Genomic DNA, 19,740 nt, shown 5'->3' on the forward strand with positions numbered 1-19,740 from the left:
AAAAGCATGCCTCCCATGTAAACACTTTCTGATTACAAAATGGGAACCTTGTTTCCACGCTTAAAATAAATACAAAACCGGCCCCACCTATAACTAGCTTAACTCATCCAAACTGGTTCCTGGCTATGTTCAAGTAGTCTTCATGAAGAAGCATCATTAAGAAACAAGTAAAATCTCTTCCCTTAACTGCTGAGTGAATCAGGATCCCAAAAATGCATTAGTAAGTACAAAACAAAAAAAGACTCCTCCAAAACTATCCACGTACGTACAAACCTCTTGCTTGAACAGGGCACATAATTTGGATCGCCTGCTTCTGCGCCGTTCTTGGAGGCTGCACTGAGTAGACATGTACAACTCGCAATTTACTTCCAAAACACCCCCTTAGGAAAAGATCCTCCAAAAGATTTCCTAAACGCTCGTTTGTACACTATGTGTTTTAATTAACGTACAGAATAGAAATTACCATTTAGATAAGATAATGCTCCCCAGCCACCCCACCCTTGCTTTCTGAAACTCTGCCAGGTTTATCAGCCCCTCATCTGCTCGTATTTGCTAGCAATCCTCAGGCCCCAGTTAGCATTAATTCAGCTGCAGTTTGAGAGTTTCTCCAAGGCACTCTCTTCAATTCCAAAGTGCATGAACTGCTTAATTTGAGTGCTCTGTGATTCCAGTACTTTAAATAGAAAAAAATACTGCAGGAAATTACTGACTGACTTATGTGACTGCTCCAATAGCTGTGCAGATGAAGTGAGCTACATGCATATGTGCAGCTCCAGCCAGCAGTAAGGAATGCAAAGATACCCAGTAAATCTTCAGTCTCCTGGCTGAATTTCGGAGTTCATGTGCATGAGTTGTGGAACCCAAAATGGACAGGGTCAGGGGGGGTTGTTACATGAGAGCAGGCCCAAATCTTGCACAGCAGCCATACCTGCAGTGAAGAGTCACGAAGATCATCAGAGATAGAAAGATGCTGTCTGGCCGTGGAAGTACTAATGGGATTTATAACCACCTCACCCGGCCAATCTTTTTCCCAGTTCCTTTCCCCACTCCTTGTTTGGGATGGTGGCCAAGTGCTGAATGCCTCTGCATCCCCTTAACCACCTCCTCTGTCTAGCCTCTTGTGAAGCAACCTCGGTGTGTAAATGTCCACCACAGACAACAAAAGCCTATGGCAGTTTTCTTACCATGCAATTTTTAATTCAGGTCTCCAAACCTCATTGTCCAAAACAAAGAGGAAGATACGTAACCATTCTTCAGCATGTTTCTTGACTATGTTGGGAATCTCTTATGAGATGGATTCTAAAAAAGGACCAAGGAATCACAGTGGGATCAGGGATCCTGAGGCTCTTGCCAAACCTGATGGGCTCAAACTCTCCATTTAAGTTTGTGGTGCTGGTACTCACCCAAACCTGCTAAAAAGGATGCTGGGCAAATTAACTAGATAATGCTTCAAAGTACTTTGAAGATGAGAAGTGTTGTATGTGGTAACTGCCAAGTTATTAGCAAAATCCAAGTAATTCCATAGTTTCATAGAAAATATTTGGTAGTTTTTGAAGGCTAGACATGCTGCATGTATACATGAACATGTCATGTTAGATGTTGCCTATCGTAGATCTTTTGATTTTCTTTTTGGCCTTTTGGTTTTCTGCAAAGTACCATGCACACCAGAAGTATGGGCTTAGTTATAAACTTAGTTATCATATAACGTATTTCTATTACAGTGAGCAGGTTGTGAATTCCTAAAAAATGCAAGTTTTCACTGACAGCAGAAATTTACCCAGAATTTCAATTTCATCAAATGAAATAATAAATTATGAAGCCAGCGTGCATAATGGGCAGAGGCAAGGGGAATAAACTCCTGACTAAACAACTAAGTAAAAGAATAAATTTGTGTTAATTGGAAGCCTTAGTCCCTAACTGAGAAAATTCAAACTTTTACAATGGCTGCGCAAAAGTTTCTTTTTTTTATTTTTTGAACAACCCTGATAATAAAATAAGCAAACTAATTCCATCCCATGCAGAACTGGCATGCAGCATGCAAAAACATGGCATAACCAACAGTCTAGATTTGCTTATATACACAAATAACTAACTTAAACAAAAGTCACAAAGGTGGCTGAATCCCCTCTCCCCACCCAAAACAAACAAATAATAAGAAAAAAAAAAAACACAAAACCAAACACAAATCCCACTATGAAAAGGCGAAGCACTTAAAAGCTAGGAAGAGCTAGGAAATGCTAAATTTAGCTAGATTTACAGTAACTCACCAAATCTGTTTCCACAATTAATTCACAGAATAGAGGAGGAGAACAATGCAAACACACATATCTACATATAAAGTGATTACAAAATAAGAGGAACTGCATCCTAAAGTAAACAGGAGAGATGAATTAAAATTATATGGAGAGACATAAAGACGTAAGTTGTTTTTTTATAAAAAAACTGTCCTCTGCTTATAGTAGACACATCACTACCAATAGCTAATTAACGTAACTGACAGTCAGCTTTGTAAGGAGAATATATTGTGGCAGAAAAGCAGTCTGACGTGGTTCAGCAAGTGCAGAAGAAATACGACTTGTGAAACCACCACTACACAGCAGGCCAGCGAAAGCCGGGTTGACTCTTTGTGTTGGTATAATAAGAACAGCATGTCAAAATCTTCCCCAACCTCAGCATTTGTCCTGAGTTCATTAGAATCAGCTAAATTGTGAGTCATTTTGCAAACTTAGTACTCCATGTAAAACTGTTCCCTTCCACCTCGCAGAACCCAAGCAGAGGAAAACGTACATTGACGTTCTCAGCCAGGTGAGTCGGATGCAATGGGGCATTTCTAAAGATGTGTTTAATACCAACCATAATTGACCCCAACTAGGTTTCTCCTTTCACGTGTCCAAATGTTTTTCAAATTGCCTGAAGCGGGGAGGCTGTTTCCTTTTGACGAGGCCACCTCGCTCTGCTCTTCGCAGGGGCCTCCTAGCACTGGGCACAACCACTGTCCCCAAGCAAGGCTGACCGCAGCTCCCAGCTGAAGCTGCCAGGCTCCTGCCCAGGGCAGCCTCTGCTTTGGAACCAGCGAGAGGACATGGGAAACTCTACATCATTATTTTGCAAACAGTTTGCATACCTGGAGCGACTTACTGCAGGGGCTTTTTTGCTTTGGGAGGACCAAGCGCCTACAGGGAAGAAGTTCCGCAGGTGTCGGCTTGTTGGTTTCCTGTGTAAATCCAACCACATTTCGCTTCCCGATTTTTAGTTAATAAATACTGAGGGAACATCTACATGAAGACTCCAAGGAAGCTGAGGTGTTGAAAAAGACACCTGTACTAAGACAATGCCCAAAGAGCATTGCGTGCTGCACACTACCACGACAGGCAGCCCCACAGAGCAGTACAGGGTATTATTTTAACTGGCACAGGCATACAAGCAGAGACTCATGATGCTAATTACAGCTGCCACACAGCGATTCACACAATGCGGGTACTTTGAAAATAAAAACTCGGATTTTCATCAAATTATTTTTGATATAACTTGAATAACCTACAGTGTGTGAAAAGAGAGGTGGAGGGGTTATTAAACATTTACAGATATGGTTGCTCATGTGAGTTAGCATTTAACACAAACCCACAGATAGCCATTTTCAAATCAGAGTGTTTAAAGAAGTCATAGAAGCAGAACAAACTACTGAAGCTCACAGCTCCTCTTTCCTCTTGGGTCCTTGGCCAGCCTCCGCAGCACCCAGGTGTGCCCCAAATTGCAGGTTGCAGACTGCTCCGAGAAGCAGCTTTAGGATTCTTGCGTATTGTCTCGAGTCTGTAAAGCTGCACCTCCTCCTGTCAGGCTTACAGAGTGCTCTCCCCTAGGATATTATCTGGAAAAGAATTTCAGCTTATAAAACAGGTTAACCAGCTGAATAATACATCTAGAGGAACTGTATACTTTAGGATTTGTTTTCACATAACAGATCTGCTCTAAGGTACATTTTTTTCTCTTATTATTATTTTAAACCAATCTTCTGTGGAAAAGATTATTTTTGAAGTGCTCTAAGTACTGCCACAACATCTCCATTTGTTCAAATAAACTCAAATAAAAAGTGAGAGAAGCCTGTAGTTAGGCTGGTAGTTCACTATCATCATCTTAAGCCATTATACTCCATCTGTGGATTGCTAAAGAGCTGCTTAACGGCCTTGTATACTAGCACATTTCATTCGGGCCCCTTACATTTCATTTTCCTCCTCTTGCACAATAAATACTTAAGATCTCTTGTCGCAGTTAATCATGGAGAAAGTAAAATATCAGTCAAAAACTCCGCAATGTTTGTTGTATAATTTTTGCTCGCTGTCCTCCCAAGAGTAGAAACTAAGGGCTACCTGGGAGAGTTTAATGTGTGCTGGAGTTCATGAAAGTATCTGCACACAGGCAGAAGGGGCATCTCTACAGACAGCTGGCAAATCATCAAATGTTACAACATAAATTACCATGCCACCGACCTATTTGCATTTGCAACTCCGATAAGAGAGTAGCTGTTGATCCTGGCAACACAATTTCAGAAGATTCATTTCAGAATCTGCTAGCAACTTTGGACCCTGTTCTTTAGCTGTAACTGGAGCTCTGCTAGTCCGTGGTGACTGAACAGAAAAGCCACGGAGTCATGACCTTGGAGTACTGCCTGTTCGCTAGATTTTGTAGCCACCAAGTTCTGCCCCTTGTCATTTCTGCCTTCAAGCATTAAGCTGTTCAGATGGTACTGGGAAGTCAAGGGTCTGCTGGGTGTCTAAAGTATTAATTTGAGCAGACAGTACCAAGCTGCTTCTCTTGTCTTCTGGTACGAAACTGCACTCTGAGCACTCGCTTGTACTCAGGTTGCCTTTGCAGGGATTAATTCTGGTCAAAGCATTAAGAACAAACATCACTGTTGTTCACCAGACCTGGCCACATTAAACCCTTCCTCAGACGTCAGGTCACATCCTTCAGGCCTCGTTTTCTTACAGCTACTAGGTAGGCTTCCTGTGCAAGTAACAGCAGAAACAGCAAGATACTGTAACCTAATAAAAGCAGCAAAGTTACTGACACAGTGAGAACTATATCAAAAAGCCAAAAAGCTAGAACAAATAGATCACCTCAGAGACCTGACTGGATGCCAAACTAAAACAAACAAACAAAACCAAAACAAAACAAACAAAAGAAATGTACTCACATTCTTAAATGATCATGCATCTTGGACAGCATTTGCTATTTTCCAACTTTAAGCAACTAATTTGATTCTACTACAAAGAGTTTGAAAATGCAGACCTAGTAATGCTTCTGGTCCATCAGTGTGACCAAGACAGGTTGTGATACTATTAGAAACAAAAAATACCTCATCTCTCACTAGCCACTGTAGCAAAACCTCAACAGACAGATCCAGAAGTATACCTTCACCTCGCTAAGGATCATGCAGTCTTCTCCCTTAGACACATAGGGAAATATACCCTGGTTTGGTAACAGAGTAAGTTGTTATTGACATAATGACATTGAGAGGAATTAGGGGGGAAAAAACAACACAAACTGATGGTAGGGTAAGAATAACAAAAGCAAGTAAACAAATAAAATGAAACAAAACCCAAACAACTTGATCCTACACCTAAGTTTTTTTTAACCCCAAACTGCGTTGAGCATTAGCAATGTCAGATGCAGTGATCAAAACTGGAACTGCTTGAAGAGGTTAAAACAAACAGGGGAAAACTACTAAGGGAACAATCAGAAGACCTGCTCCAAAGGACCAAAAGGGATAACTGTCAGAAACATGAGGTACTATAAAGAAGAAAATATGTATAGAGAAAAAAATAGGGAAAAAAGGAGAACCATGATATACAGTGGTGGGAAGGGCAGTATTTGTCACAAAAAATTGTGAAATGTACGATTTTGCCATATTCATACCTCAAGTCTAGCATCTGGCTGACACAGAAACCACTGCCTATCAAGAGTGGAAATAGCTGGGTTTCCCAGAACAACATTAGATTACAAAGGTAATTTTTCCCCTGTGATTGGGTTTCACAATTTATGAGAACAGGGCAGATGACCAAATCTACAGCACAAAAAGGGGGAGTTCTCTATGTAAATGCGTATTTATTTGTACATGTTCAATATATTTGATAATATACATTTATATTTAAAGGTAATTGTTTAAATATACAGACACATGTATTTGTGCACACAGTTATCGGGCTGTCTGGCCTTAGCTATTTTATCTTTTCATCCCAGGAGAAACATTTTATTGTTCTTATTTCAGGAGGAACAACTTATATGTTAGTACCATAAACTGAATGATGAAACTCAACACGTGTTTCACAAAGCAACATCTCCTATTATAAAGAAAAACAATGCATTCATTCACATGAAATAAAGAACCTCTGTTAAAAAGCTGCAGTGCAAGGACGTACTGTATATATAATGAAAATAAAAGACATGCAGCAAGTGTTCTTAGCATCTACATTCAAATTGTGCATGTATGTAAAATTCAGGACTGGAGTTTCCCATTATTCTGTGAGAAATTTTTATTTTATTTCACCTTATCCTTTTTGTGCACTAGAGAGCAGTATGATGGGCCAGACAAAGAAATAAATATTGTCAGAGAGAAAGTGAACGTACTTCGTTTATTTTATGCAATTGCAACTACTGTGAGACTTTGACATTTAAAGAGAAGGAAAACCTGAGAGAAAAAAGCACGTGAGATGAAGCCAAGGATCTTATAATGGTACTTCCAAACTGATGGAAGCTGTCCCAGAATAGTTCAAATATAAACTCATAGTTTTCTTTGCTAATTTGTGGTCAGTATTAAATGCATTAACAAGACCAGATCAATTCTTTCACCAGCTTAAAAGTCTTAAGGACTTCTGCCAAAGATCACTTTTGTAAGAAAATGTGAGTTTATCTCATTCTGCTGATCTGAGAGGATTGTTCAAAAAAGTTCTCGTCCAGGATCCAAATGCTACTTATCTTTCCTTTAAAAGGGAGGGGAATGGGAAGAAGTGCTGTATCTACAGCAGGCTCATGTTCACAGTCTTCTACCCTGGCAGGTGCAACTTCAAGTAGATGGACATGGACAGCATGAATGCCTACTCACCCCAAAAAGAGTCCCAGTTTTGTTTCTAGGGAGTTGTGAACACACTGTACTTCTACTGATAAAGGAAAAAAATCCTTCTTTCCTTCTTAAAGTCCTAATTCGGTTTGAAGTCTGTTATAAATTGCAGCAAAATAAAGCGATGTGTTCATAGCCGTAAGAACGAACTTCAGCTATCCCAGAGCTCTGCATACTCTCAAGTGTACAGCTGAAGAATTCCTAGTGGTTCCGTTTTATTCCAATGTCTGAAACCAAATTTTTTTTTTCAACATTTAGCTTAAATAACACTCAGCATGAAATGTGCGTACTGCTAACCTCCCTTCCAATTTAAGATACCCTCTAGTTTTCTCAAGTATTCAAACAACGTTAGGCTCACTTAGTAATATGCCCTTTCCATTAATTTGCCATTTCTTGTAGATGTTTAAGAAATGCCTTTTATGGAACCAAAAACTTACCAGTCTTTAACCAGCAACACAGGGATCTGCTCTGACCAGCAGGGAGAAATTCTTTGTGTGTTAGAGAGGAACAATTATTGCCAATGTTAACCACAGACACCGCTAACACAGCATACAAAAAACGCAAGACATGAACATCTCTCAGACTTCATCACCATTGCTGTTTTTCCCATAATTTTCCTCTGTTTGCTAGTTTGGAAGCTTTGGTCTGCCCAGGGATCCAAAAATGTGTTGCTGCCCATCACACAAGCAGAGTCAAAGCGAGAGAGCTTCTTGAAAATTCTCAGAGCTTCTGCTTTAATTCTCCCAACGCAGTTCTGTTTCAACAAGCCTGACACGTCCTCGAGGATCAGCCCAACGTGACAACAGCTTTCCTTGTTCGTGGCAACCTATACACCACCACAACTGCTCAGAGCAAAACAACTGCAAAATTGTTCTGATTTAGCAACCTCCACGTAAGGCACAGACGTACGCCTCTCTTGTGGCTGTACTCTTTAACAGAATCTACAATTATGAAAGCCAAGATTACTTCTGATATGAACCACCTTCAGATTTTAGGAACGCCAAACAGTCGCAGGCTCTCAGCATGGAGCATATGCTGCAGCTCATCAGCCCAGAGATCCTGATGGCAACAATCACAGTAATTTTACAGTTACGGAAAAGAAATCTTCGCATACTCCACTGTTTTCCACATTACTGCTCCCATCTTACTGCCAGTTTCTAACCAGGACCTGTCAGAGTACTGCCGTAAAACTGGTGGGATGTTATGTCCCTGGTGTAGGCCGCCGAGCTTTCCTGCTCCAAGCCCAGCCCAGCCAGAGGGGGACTGGGCCCAGGGGCCACAAGATGGACACGCACTGCTGCCAGACGTCTCGCTGTGCCTACAGGGCTCGTGTCCAGCCACCCGACAGCCCCTCAGAAGCCCCACCAGGCCCATGGAGATGCTGGGCATGGGCACACAACCCCTGTGCTCTCGACAGACAGCAGCTCTTGTCAGGGAACGGGAAACACTGGATGAGCCCTGGGTGTATGGCAGTGCTGGCACAAGAGAAAGGCACTGCGCAGGAGCTTGCCAAGAACACATTAAGCCATTTCGGGGTATCCCTGGGGCAGAGCTACCTGTGGGTGACCTCAGCACTGAGCGGGGCAAGGACCAGCTGCTCCTCGCCTCCTCCAGGCTTTGGGCAGCCTCCCCCTGTCCCTTCCTACATGGGGCTGTCGGGCCAGCACTGTGGGGACTCGCAGCGGAGTTACCTCTCCCCTCAGCGTGCACTGCAAAGCGCCTTCTCACCACCACTGGGCATGCTGCAGGCGGGCAGGGGCAGGCAGGCCCTCTCCAGTGCCCAAGGTTTGCCTCACAGCAGGCACCCACACCCTCTGTTTGCCAAGGAAAGCAAACAGCAGCGGTACGCTCTGTCCTGAGGCGCCCAGGAGCTTTAGCTTCCACGGAAGTCACTCTGAGGGACGGTTACAAGACTTATCTGCAAAGATAGCACGAATGTCTATGCGGGTCTAAAGTCACCGAGTTTAAACAGGGCGGGAATTAAACTTATCTCGGTATGCTCCGCAACTTGAGCTAACACGAACGCGACCTGCCTGCTGCACTTCAGCCTTCCTCCTCCTCAACGCCAGGAGCCAAAGGTAGCTCGGGCATCTTGGTCACTGGGAGTACAAGCAGCCAGCGGTCACACTTCCCTCCCAGTGGCTCTAACATCAATGTTAACATGACCACGCTTCAGGCACTTAATAAATTACAGCTTTTGCTACCATCTTACATACTGAACTAGAAAAATAGGAATAAAAAGACTACATCCGTAGTGTAGATAAAAGATCCATACTGTACAGCCAACGCATAGCACCCTGTATACAGCCGTGCCACACAGAGCACAGAGCTAAAAACATCATGCCAAAGTGACCATTTCTGTCAGAATCTCTTCAAAATGCTGTCTATGGCTGGTATCTTTTATTGAAAGCACACAGTGTTTCAAAACCCTCTCACAAACACGAGCCCCCACCAGCACCCTCAGGACTCTGGCAGCCCAGCTAGGGCTCTACCCACTTTACCAAACAAAGGCGAGCTCTGCTGTTCAAATTACTCCCTCAGGGACACGTTGTACAACCCCTCCGACTTCATTTTACTTCTTCAGTAATACCACTGCAAACACACTGAATGCTAATAATAAATAAATTATTCAAATATTCTGTCTCCACAGAGGCAGCACGTGAATCATCTTCCTGAAAGGAAACTCCTGAAGAGACTGTCAGGTACCCTTCATGTGTGGGGGGGAGCCAATTTAAATAATAATGCAATATGAATGAAAAGTGATTTATCATAACAAGATAGCAGCTTTGCTTTTAATTCAATGGGTTGACTGAAGTCAAGTCATCAGCAAATGCAGAGCATGGCTGTTAGTACATTTTCAAGAAGGGTGGGACAGGTCCTCGGAGAAGCAAAATTTGTGAAGACAACAAGGTGAAGTCAAAACATTTGATGCTCTTCTGATGAAGGCAGTAAGCTGGTGAACTCAGCTGGACACTCAAAACCACCAGATCTTTACAAAACAGTTATTTATGGAGTTAAAAATCAATTTCCAGATGTACCTTTAAAAGTAAGTAGCGTGACTGAAACTTCAAGAGAAAAAACAACACTAAAATACACTTTTTGTTAGTAAGAGCTAACAAACAGCACCATTGCTTTTTACAATTAGATTCCTCTCTGTTTAAGGTTATCCCATTAGTGGAGCATCAAAATATGATACAGAGACAGTATTTTGTAGACTGACAGCTCTGGGCAGTGAGAAGCACTGTTATCATCATTCACGTTTCAGAGCAGAAAACCAAGGAATTATAACCCCAAAGCAAAAAAGAGTCGTCATTCTTGGGGAACATGAGACTCCCAAATATGTGTTAGGAAATGACTGTTCAGTTAGATTAGGGCATTAGGGTCTTGCCCAAGGTTGTATTATAGATCAGAGCACCTAAATCAACCTATTCTAAGGCTGGACTATCTTGCATCCCTTTTATACTCCTGTGTGCCTCTCTTCTTCTGGTCATCATTACATTCAAGCATTATACGACATTAAAATATTTGTAATATAAATGCTACCTTGCCTTGTTTTTTGTTTTCTTTGCACATCTAGGTAGTAGAAGAAAACAGAGTGATTCTCTCAGAACTGGTTTTCTTATGAGATGTAAAGACATACAATTCTGAAAACTACATGTACATTAGACTTACTGACTTCTCTTACTGACTGCCTATGCAGTGGAAGGAGCAGATGAAATGAATTTCCACCTCTACAAGAAGCCCACTGTGCCTGCAGTGGCCCTCTGGTATTTGCTGGTGGATGCTGACCCACGCATCCCAGTTTTTCACAGTATCAGAGGGAGAACGTGGGCACACGCATGCACACTGGCACCTCCTCTGTGAGCCTGTTGCCAGCTCCCATCCTGAAGGCACAGAGAACAATTCCCCCCACACCACTCCAGAGGAAAGACCAAGCAGAGCGTGTTGGCAGTACATCTCCAGAGAAACTGGTCCCTACTTCTGCTGTATTTGTACTTCGGTGTCACTACTAACACAAAAAGCAGGCTGAACATCTTGATTTATAAGCATGGACAATTCTAATTTAGCCTTTATAAGGGAAACCAGTAACAGTTGCACCCCTTCTCCCTCCTCCCTGCTGGCTTATTTCCACCTCCGCAAGTGCTTCTATTAATAGCCAATACTTGGAAACGTGAAGTCCCAAATCTGCTCTCTCATTTCTTACAATCAATCACTCAACGGACAATGGATTAAGTGGACTGTTTGCTCATGTCAAGGATTCTCATGCTTATTAAAGGAAAACATCTCTGTGTGAATGTGTGCCTGTTCATAAATGAGCTGACTCCCATCTTTAACACAGGACTTCTCAGGCCTGGTTTGTACACTTATTGCACAAAATAAACTTTCTAAATAAGGGATACAGTTCTTTTTGTTCTCTCAAATAAATTCCAATTCTTATCCAAGAATAAAGTGAGCTGCAGGCTTTGGCCATCTCCTGAAAATCTCATGTTATGGTCAGCTACCAGATGGCAGTACACTGAAATGTGAAATCCACCATCTCGGACTGACGGCATCACGGGCTGGTATCTTGCCTGCAGCAGTAGTGCCCAGATTCATCATATCCACTCTGCAACAAATTCCAGTCACTGTCTCCTACCAGTCTTGGCGATTGATAGCTGACCCTGTGAAGACAGAGTCATCCAGCTCTTTCCTGCAAGAGCTCATCACAGGCGGTGCCTGCCACCTCCAGCTACAGCAGGGGCAGCTGGACCACGGCAGATTATGCCCACGTGGTCAGAAGCATCAGTGAGAGATGGAAGGGTCTTACAAAACGCCTTCTCAGAGAAGAGGCTGAGCCATCCCCATGTGAGCATCGTATCTCTTGCTCTGTTCTTGAGAATGAGGATGCCTGTTCCCCAGGGCTGATGGTACAGAGCAAACAAAGCAACGTGTGAGCTCCAGGAAAGACAATCCCTCCTTTCTAGGGCTTCCCCAGCCAACTGGGACCAGAGGCCGTGCAAGACTCCTCACTCCTCCTCTCCCATCCTCTGCAAATGGGAGGGGATTTTTGCCAATCTTTTTTTTCCCCTTTCATTAAAAGGGAATCACGACTTTAAAGGAAAGCTGGGCAGTCTAAAGTCAGTTCACTGACTGCAGCACAAATGCAAGTCCAGGTCTGCAAGAAACATTTTTCACATCTCTGGGGTAACAGTTCATACCTTTAACATCTGCAGGCAGCAGATTTAAACTGCACTGATCATCAGCGAAGCAAGCAGAGGAGCTTGCCCACAGAAGAAAGGAGGCTGTACGGCAGAGATCACGGCTGTACCTCTGGCTGACCAGGAACTGCTGGAAGCAGTAATCCCAGGTGGACTATCCAGTCACACTGAGGAGGATCATCTCCATCTTTAGCTACAACCGCAATAGCAGCCAGATGACCCAGGCTCATTTTCCTTCCCTGGATGACAAAGAATCACTCACCATGCTATCGCAAGGGTCTTCTTCTGCTGGGCTTTGACAACAAGCTCGGAAAGCTTACCCAAGAACCCCATTATGCCTGGCAGACATGCACTTGCCTTAAAACACAGGGAAGACACTGTGTTATGTCAGCGCTGTCCTGTCAGTCATGGGGCTCCTGCATCTTCTGGGGCAGCTTCCGCATCTCCTACACTCCTATTTCAGTCCCCACTGGAGCAGGAACAGCATACGCAAATCTCTGCTTTCACAGTACAGCGTTCTGTTATCTTGCCAGCTTATATACCCACAAGCACCATCTATGTACACTTCCTTGAAACTCAAGACCGAATAAATTCGATACAAGAAGACATAGTAATATGTTGCATTTAGTTTTATTGAAGTGTGAGGGCAAATAAAAAAACAAAGAAGTGTTTTTTTGTTTTTCTCAAAAAGAAAGTTTTATCTTTAAGAAACAAAACAAAACACCTCCACAGTCCAGTTACATCTTACAGGTGGTACGTGGCAGCTGAAATTTATATATGACTGCTGCTAAAAGTTAATTGGAAGATGTATTTTTAATTTATTCAAGGAGAATGATAGATATATCGCAAAAAACCTTTTGTTATTGCAACTGATTTGTGAGCAACTGCATCCTCAAGACAATATCATAAGCTTAATACTCAAGAGCAGTGCAGAAGAAACAACACAGATTTTATTTGAACATGATGCATTAGTTTCAAAGCTTTGAAGTTAATGTGAATGTGTCCCCACCTATCTCACCCAGCACAAGGTCCTGAAGAGTTTTGTATTATGTCCACCTTAAAGACTTTTTCCCGTCATGCATTTTATTAAATGAAAATGCATGTGAGAAGAGAGCTGAAAACAGAAAGAAAGAAAAAAACAAACACAGTGGGAACAAAGGCTCTCAATACAGAAGGTGTATTAAGCAATGATTTTGAAACAAACAATACAATATGTACAATAATGAGTTACAGACACCTACGTAGCAAAGGTAAAGCAGTAAGAGCAGAACACTGTATTTTTGTCCTGGGAATCCTGAAGGCTAGAACGCAGCAGTCTCCTTGGATATAAAAATTAGTTTTGAGAGAAGGTATCCAAACCTGGTAAGGCTGAAGGTCCTACCCATTTCACATTCTGAATGGGATTTCATTAGAAGACCGAAGAGCACAAGGATATAAGGTGCAATCCTCACCTAACAGAGGGAGCTCAACATTTTAAAAAGCACCCGTGTAAGTGACTTACTCAGCCTCAAAATTAAATTCATCGTTTGTTTGTTTTAATCAGAAAGTTAATGCTAGAAGCCACAGTACCGCAATCCTCAAAAAAGAAACTGAGGTAGCCATCTTGTATCTAATAAAACAATACGTAAAAGGAATAGAGCATAGATATTTTAGGAGGTAAGTTCAAAATTCTTCAACAAAGTACAAGCAAAGACGGAAAGGAACAGAGAATTAATCCCACTCACGTCAAAGACATTAAGGACATAGAATAGCTACAATTAATTTTAACTTCCCTTTCTCTTCCTCTGCTATTTTGAGGTACACAGATAACTGGTTTCTCAGTTGCTCTTTCTCTGGAGAGGTACGTTAAATGCTTTACAATGGTTAAGATCACTTTGCCAAACAGTTCAGGTATAAAATGAATGGAAACCAGGAGCACTTGCTAGTCTTTCTTGGCTCAAAGTAGTACTACTTACATTGCAAAATTTTTTCCTCTTCATTCCCCAAACCAAAAAAAAAGAACATTATCTTTAACAACTCAGAAGAAATGAGGTGTGACAAGTGCACACAAATATTACATTTACTAAAATTCCAGAACCATTCAGTATTATTGTCTGTAACACGCACTGAACATTCTTTTCACGTATAGCAAAATATTCATCAAGTAAAGACAGTTTAAAATCTCTTTGTTACGTACACTTTTGCCAATTAAATGGCAGTGTTATAACCAGCAACAGATATTTGAGTCAATTTTTCATTCCCTCATTTGAATTAAGCTGGATATAGGCACTGGCAGAAGGCACTTAAGATGGTCATGTAAGGTAGGACTTGATAAACCTCTCCACCCCCTCACCTCCAACCTCCCTGCAGCTGCTAGCATTCCTCCACACAGGTCTTATGGAAAAGAAAGAAGCAGCAAAGAGGTGGATACACTATTTCCATGCAACCTGCTGAAGCCTGTGCATGAAAGAGCTCATTGTCGGGAAAAACAAAAGAAAGAAAGGAAGAAAGAAAGGCTTTGTTATTTTGTTGTCTTAAAATCAAAACCAGTAAGTGTTAGAAGATAACCTTAAGAAGTTTTTCTTCACACTCTCATCCTTCAAACCTCATTGCTGGATCGTGTATATTAGAGTTCAATTTGGCTGGCTTTTCCTCTTGTAATAGCAACACAGGATGCCAACTCAGTTAAAGGTCTGTTAGGCTTTATTAGCTGCTTGAAAAGGCAGTCATCTCTCTTTTTTTCTCTATTTCTTTAATATGAAGAAATGTTTTGCATTTTTAAAATTTTTTTAGCCCCCCCCCCCCCCCCCCCCCCCCCCCAAATTGGAAGCCAGAGGAGGACAGAGGAGAAGAGAGTGGAGAACAGTGCACTTTTCTTTATTGGCAGAAGGTTTTAAGCCAAGGCAGGGAGGACTACAAAATAGTTGATTTTAGTTCCTGGATATCTTGCATGAAAGGAAGACATAAAACATTTACGCCATACAGACTTGACAAAATATTTTACATTCCATAAACTAAATTACAAAAACTTTATATGTGCAGGTAAACGTTTAAAAACTGAACTCTTGAACAAATGAAAATGAATCAAGCCTATCTATTCACAACAGTGTTAAAAACAACAACATTCCCAGACTGCAAAGACTGCAGATCTACCCTACTGAGACCAAATTCAAAAGCTGCCAAGCTCTACAATTTATATTGTCTCTGACTGTTAAGAAATAATCTAAATGCTTTAATGTATTTAAAACGTGTATGAGCAAATCTCAGCAAAGGTATTAGATAACAGAATGATGCAAACTCTCGTATGTGCAAGGAATCAGTTGAAAAACATTCTCAGGTAAACTACAGATGTTGTGTTACATTGGTGGGTGGTAGGTGAGCACTACTGACTGCCAATTATTCACTTGTGGGCCTAGCTGTGAGTAAGGCTTCAACCGAGGTAATTTGGATAAATGTTCTGGAGGATGTTACACAGCATTTTCTGCCAGAAAGAAAGCCATAGAACTCTTGGTACCACGTGAATGAACACAAAACTAAGACACTTCATGGACAACTGATTGCAAAGACCATAAAATCATCTTAAATGACTTAAGTTACTTCTGCACCATACACAAACATATAGAGTCTGGGCAAACAGCTTTCTGTGCTCTCAAGACACTTCCCTTAAGAATGACGGCAGTTCCATGTGCACAACAGCAGAAACATAAATACATTTAGCAGTCAACGATGATTGCAAAAAGTCCGCTAAGACAGACTGAAAATCTTCACATATCAAAACTGCAAACCTGTTTATATTGTCCATCTAAAGTAAAGAAAATATCTCAAGTTCCTCTGTGAAGATAGGCACCCTTAAACACCATTTACCTGTTATAGCTCTGCTACCTACCTTTGGGTACACTTAGGTATCAGCACAATTAGGGAGCAAAAGAAAGGACATCTCACAAAGAACAACCCTGCTTCATCTGCACAGCTAAAAGCAGTGTTACTGGAACATTTTGTTCTAGGCACACTTTATTCCACACATAGGGGAAAAAAAACCCACACTTTTGTCATAATTTACTGTAAGCAAATTAATAATCTGAGAAAAGAAAAAAGAAGCAGCAACTTTTATAGACTACACTCACTTTATGCAGTAAATCGTCATTTTCAAGGCACCAGATGCGCAATAAAGGAAACAGATTAAAGGAAACAAAAACACTTGGTTACTTCTTGCCCAGTGAATATTACAAAAGCTGTGCAATTTGCAAGAGGTATTTGTTAAGTAGAACAGTTACTCCGAGATGTAGCATCCATCACCTACCTTGTAGAAGGGCTCCATTTCTCTTGAAAAAGGTGCTTCCTGGCCAAATGGGTGGACCTGATGTGCTAAAGGTAATAAGAAATAAGTGTAAAGAAAATCTCATTTACATTAAATAATTGTAAATTACTATTTATATGAATGCTATTTTGTTTTTAAAGCTAATGCTACTTCATGGCATTTTTGCCTTCAAGCAAGAGTCTCAAATCTCACTTTAAAAATAGGTTAATTTGATTCAAGATGCATTCTCTTCACAAGAAGAACAACTCCTCAGCACAGCACACACCCACACTCTCATTTAGAGGAAGAGAGAAAAAAGCAATTTGGCATAAATAATAATATACAAAACGCAAATCAACGTCAAAAATATTTACTGAATTCTCGGTACAGCAAAATATATGCCTTTTTTCAAAGCCATCTGCTAAAAACCCAAGCGCTTCATGGCTGTTACTCAGTCATAACCACCCACCGTTCCAGCTAAAGTACTGACATGAAGAAACCCTTGGCCAAGCACCACCCGGCTCCTGTACCTACACACGACTACAGCCACCAGCGTGCCCTGTGTGAAGAGATTCACCCACTGCACCAGGAACCACTGCAGCAAACAAGTTGTCCTGGGAGCGCCAGAAGGAACCAAGCTTGGTTTTGCTATACACACGGGCTAGTGACCAGGGCTGCCCGCTCTCGCCTTTTCAGCAGTCGTGCCCATGGCAGACCCTCGGGTACCCAACGGGTCCTTCCCTGAGCTCCCAGCTCGCCTCTGACTCCCAACAGCGCTGTCCGCGGAGATGCACGGCCAGCACCTCTCCCGCAGCAGCCCCGCTGCTCCAGAAGGGCCGCTCTCTTCCACCACGTGCCACGCGTTTGGCAGAAGGATGGGTGGTTGTTTCTTAACAACAGGCTGCTCCTTAATGAAACAGGCTCCAACATAGGCCCTCTAAGACAATCATACGCGCTTCTACTATGCAAGGATTTTATTGAAATTACTATCACAAAAATAAGCTGTATCAGTAATAGCTGTACATCCAAATTCTAGCACAAATTAAAAGCAAGAGACTAAATATCCTTTGGTAAGGCAACTCTGCCTTTGTAGGTAACCCATCTTCCTCTTCGGATGCAAGACGTGAACCAAACCCCACACGCCATTCTTGTTCAAAGTTACCTTTGTCCTGTTTGAGTTGACTGCTGCTACAATGCAATGAAATGGAAAACAGATGCTGTTACATTTACAGCAGGAGCAAAGTTTTGATAAAATGCCATATATAAAAGAAAAAAACGAACACCTACTTTTACAATTATTCTGCAGAGACTCTTGTGCTAACATATAAAAACTTCACTGTGTGGCTTATTTAAATAAAGTGTTAAAATACAGACCATAAAAGGATCCAAGGCAATTACACAAGTAATAAAAGCCTTCAATACTCCTAAACAAAAAGGGGAGTTGAGAGACACAGAGACCAAACCGACCAAAAAGAAGTTAAGTACGTCTACATTCATAAGTGCTCGAGTGCACTGGGGCATGCACTTGTCTGAATACACACGCTCACTTCATACGGCTTAATATAACCAATTGTTTGCATTTCCTATAGCAAGCGCCAGCTCCTCAAGTGTAGCTCCTCAGCTCAGATGAAGGTCAAGGGCTGTTGAGGGCATTCACACTCCTGTCAAACAGGCTCGCCTCTTTGTATCGCGGCACAGTCCAGGTCAACCTGTAGGACAGGAGCCATGAGGCTGCGAGGGGAAAGCCGCGGTGCAGCCCTCATACTGCACCGCATTGCTGCCACAGGAATCGGGATCCGCAGTGTGGCAACTCCGGGCGTCTCAAAAACCCAAGGAAAAAGGTGGAGCTGAGAGATGGCGCTGTAGCAAAATGGCACTGCCGGGCTGCTGTACGCTTCTGTCTGGGTGAAAGAGGGCTATAAAGGGAAGAGAGGGAAAAACTTATATATATTTGAATAGACCAAATGTCTCCACTAAAGAAACAAAGCAATAGTGATTTATCTTATTTTCCAACTTGAATAAAAGCCCAAGGCTCTCATAAAAAACTCCATCTGATTCAGCACAAACCCACAAGAACTGAGAAAATTAACTGTGCCTTCCCAGGGAAGGAAGCTGAAGAATTCAAGCATGTAAATAATGTACCACAGCGACCGGTCAAGCCTTTCAAACAACAAACTTCTGTGCTTGCGGGGCTTTGCTGGAGCTTAGTTAAGCCTGATCAGTATTGGAGAAATTGTCTTTCTGTTCCCAAACTTTTGCCTGTGAAGTTTCAGATGGTATTAATTATTAAAACATGTTTCAAGTTAAGAAATGAGAGAGTTAAACTATCATCTCTCACTTTAAAGTGTTCAAAAGCTGCTTCTCCCAGCTCCAGATTAGGAAACCATTTTTAAAAGTTCATTCTTCTAAAGATCGTCCATAAAAAAAAAAAAAAAATTTGGCCCATCTCAGGCATTTTCTCAAAGGAATCGTTTCTTCAGTTTAGTCTGTAACAGACTGGAGAACAGTGACTGGTTCTCCTATAAAACAAAAATAGGAAATCTGTTTTATGAACTAGCATTTGTAATCAATACATGTTGTAAGATTAACGTTTATGCAATTAGAATTATTAACAGCAGAGTTTCTCCCTAACTTATGAACTAAGCACACTGACTAAGGTCAAATTTCATTTCCAATAAATCCCCACACAACTACTGAAGAAAAATGGAAACTAGTTTGAGCTCTTGTATCACTCACTGCGAGAACGCTAGTGACCTGATATATCGCTGCCATGCACAGGTCTGGTTTGACTTAACCTCCCAGCAGCAGACAAGCACAGAGTACTTTTTCTGGGTGTGGATCACCAGTAAAGAGCTGAAATTTCAAACGATCGTATTGAAAGAACACTAACTAGCACAGTTTTTGGATAAGAAGATGCGAAAACCTCAACGGTTACCCATCTGTCAAGGGCCACTGGTTTGATTTGCAGAAAACACGGTCATTTCAAGCACACCTTTAGCCAAAGGGATATCCAGAGTGCAACAGTATTTGTTGCAAACTCATCGAATTTGTTGCACATGCATCAAGTGACAAGTGGGACTGGATTTCCCCTGGAGCCAGCTTTTCTTCTGGCGACACGGCCGGCAGGAAACTTCGCTGTGCTGGGCCCT

The 19,740-nt window shown here is 41.9% G+C and overlaps 1 protein-coding gene across 10 annotated transcripts in view; it reads right to left on the reverse strand.

Moving 5' to 3' along the window:
* The window catches only part of FOXN3 (forkhead box N3), a 202,043-nt gene that overhangs the window by 62,076 nt on the left and 120,227 nt on the right, over positions 1-19,740 (reverse strand). For all 10 annotated transcript variants that reach the window (XM_066998246.1, XM_013182425.3, XM_013182417.3 and 7 more), the window contains exon 4: positions 16,595-16,659. In XM_066998246.1, coding sequence (XP_066854347.1) covers positions 16,595-16,659 — 65 coding nt within the window. The remainder of the gene's footprint in view (positions 1-16,594; positions 16,660-19,740) is intronic.

Source organism: Anser cygnoides, chromosome 5 (assembly GCF_040182565.1).
Source record: "Anser cygnoides isolate HZ-2024a breed goose chromosome 5, Taihu_goose_T2T_genome, whole genome shotgun sequence".
Classification (NCBI taxonomy): domain Eukaryota; kingdom Metazoa; phylum Chordata; class Aves; order Anseriformes; family Anatidae; genus Anser; species Anser cygnoides.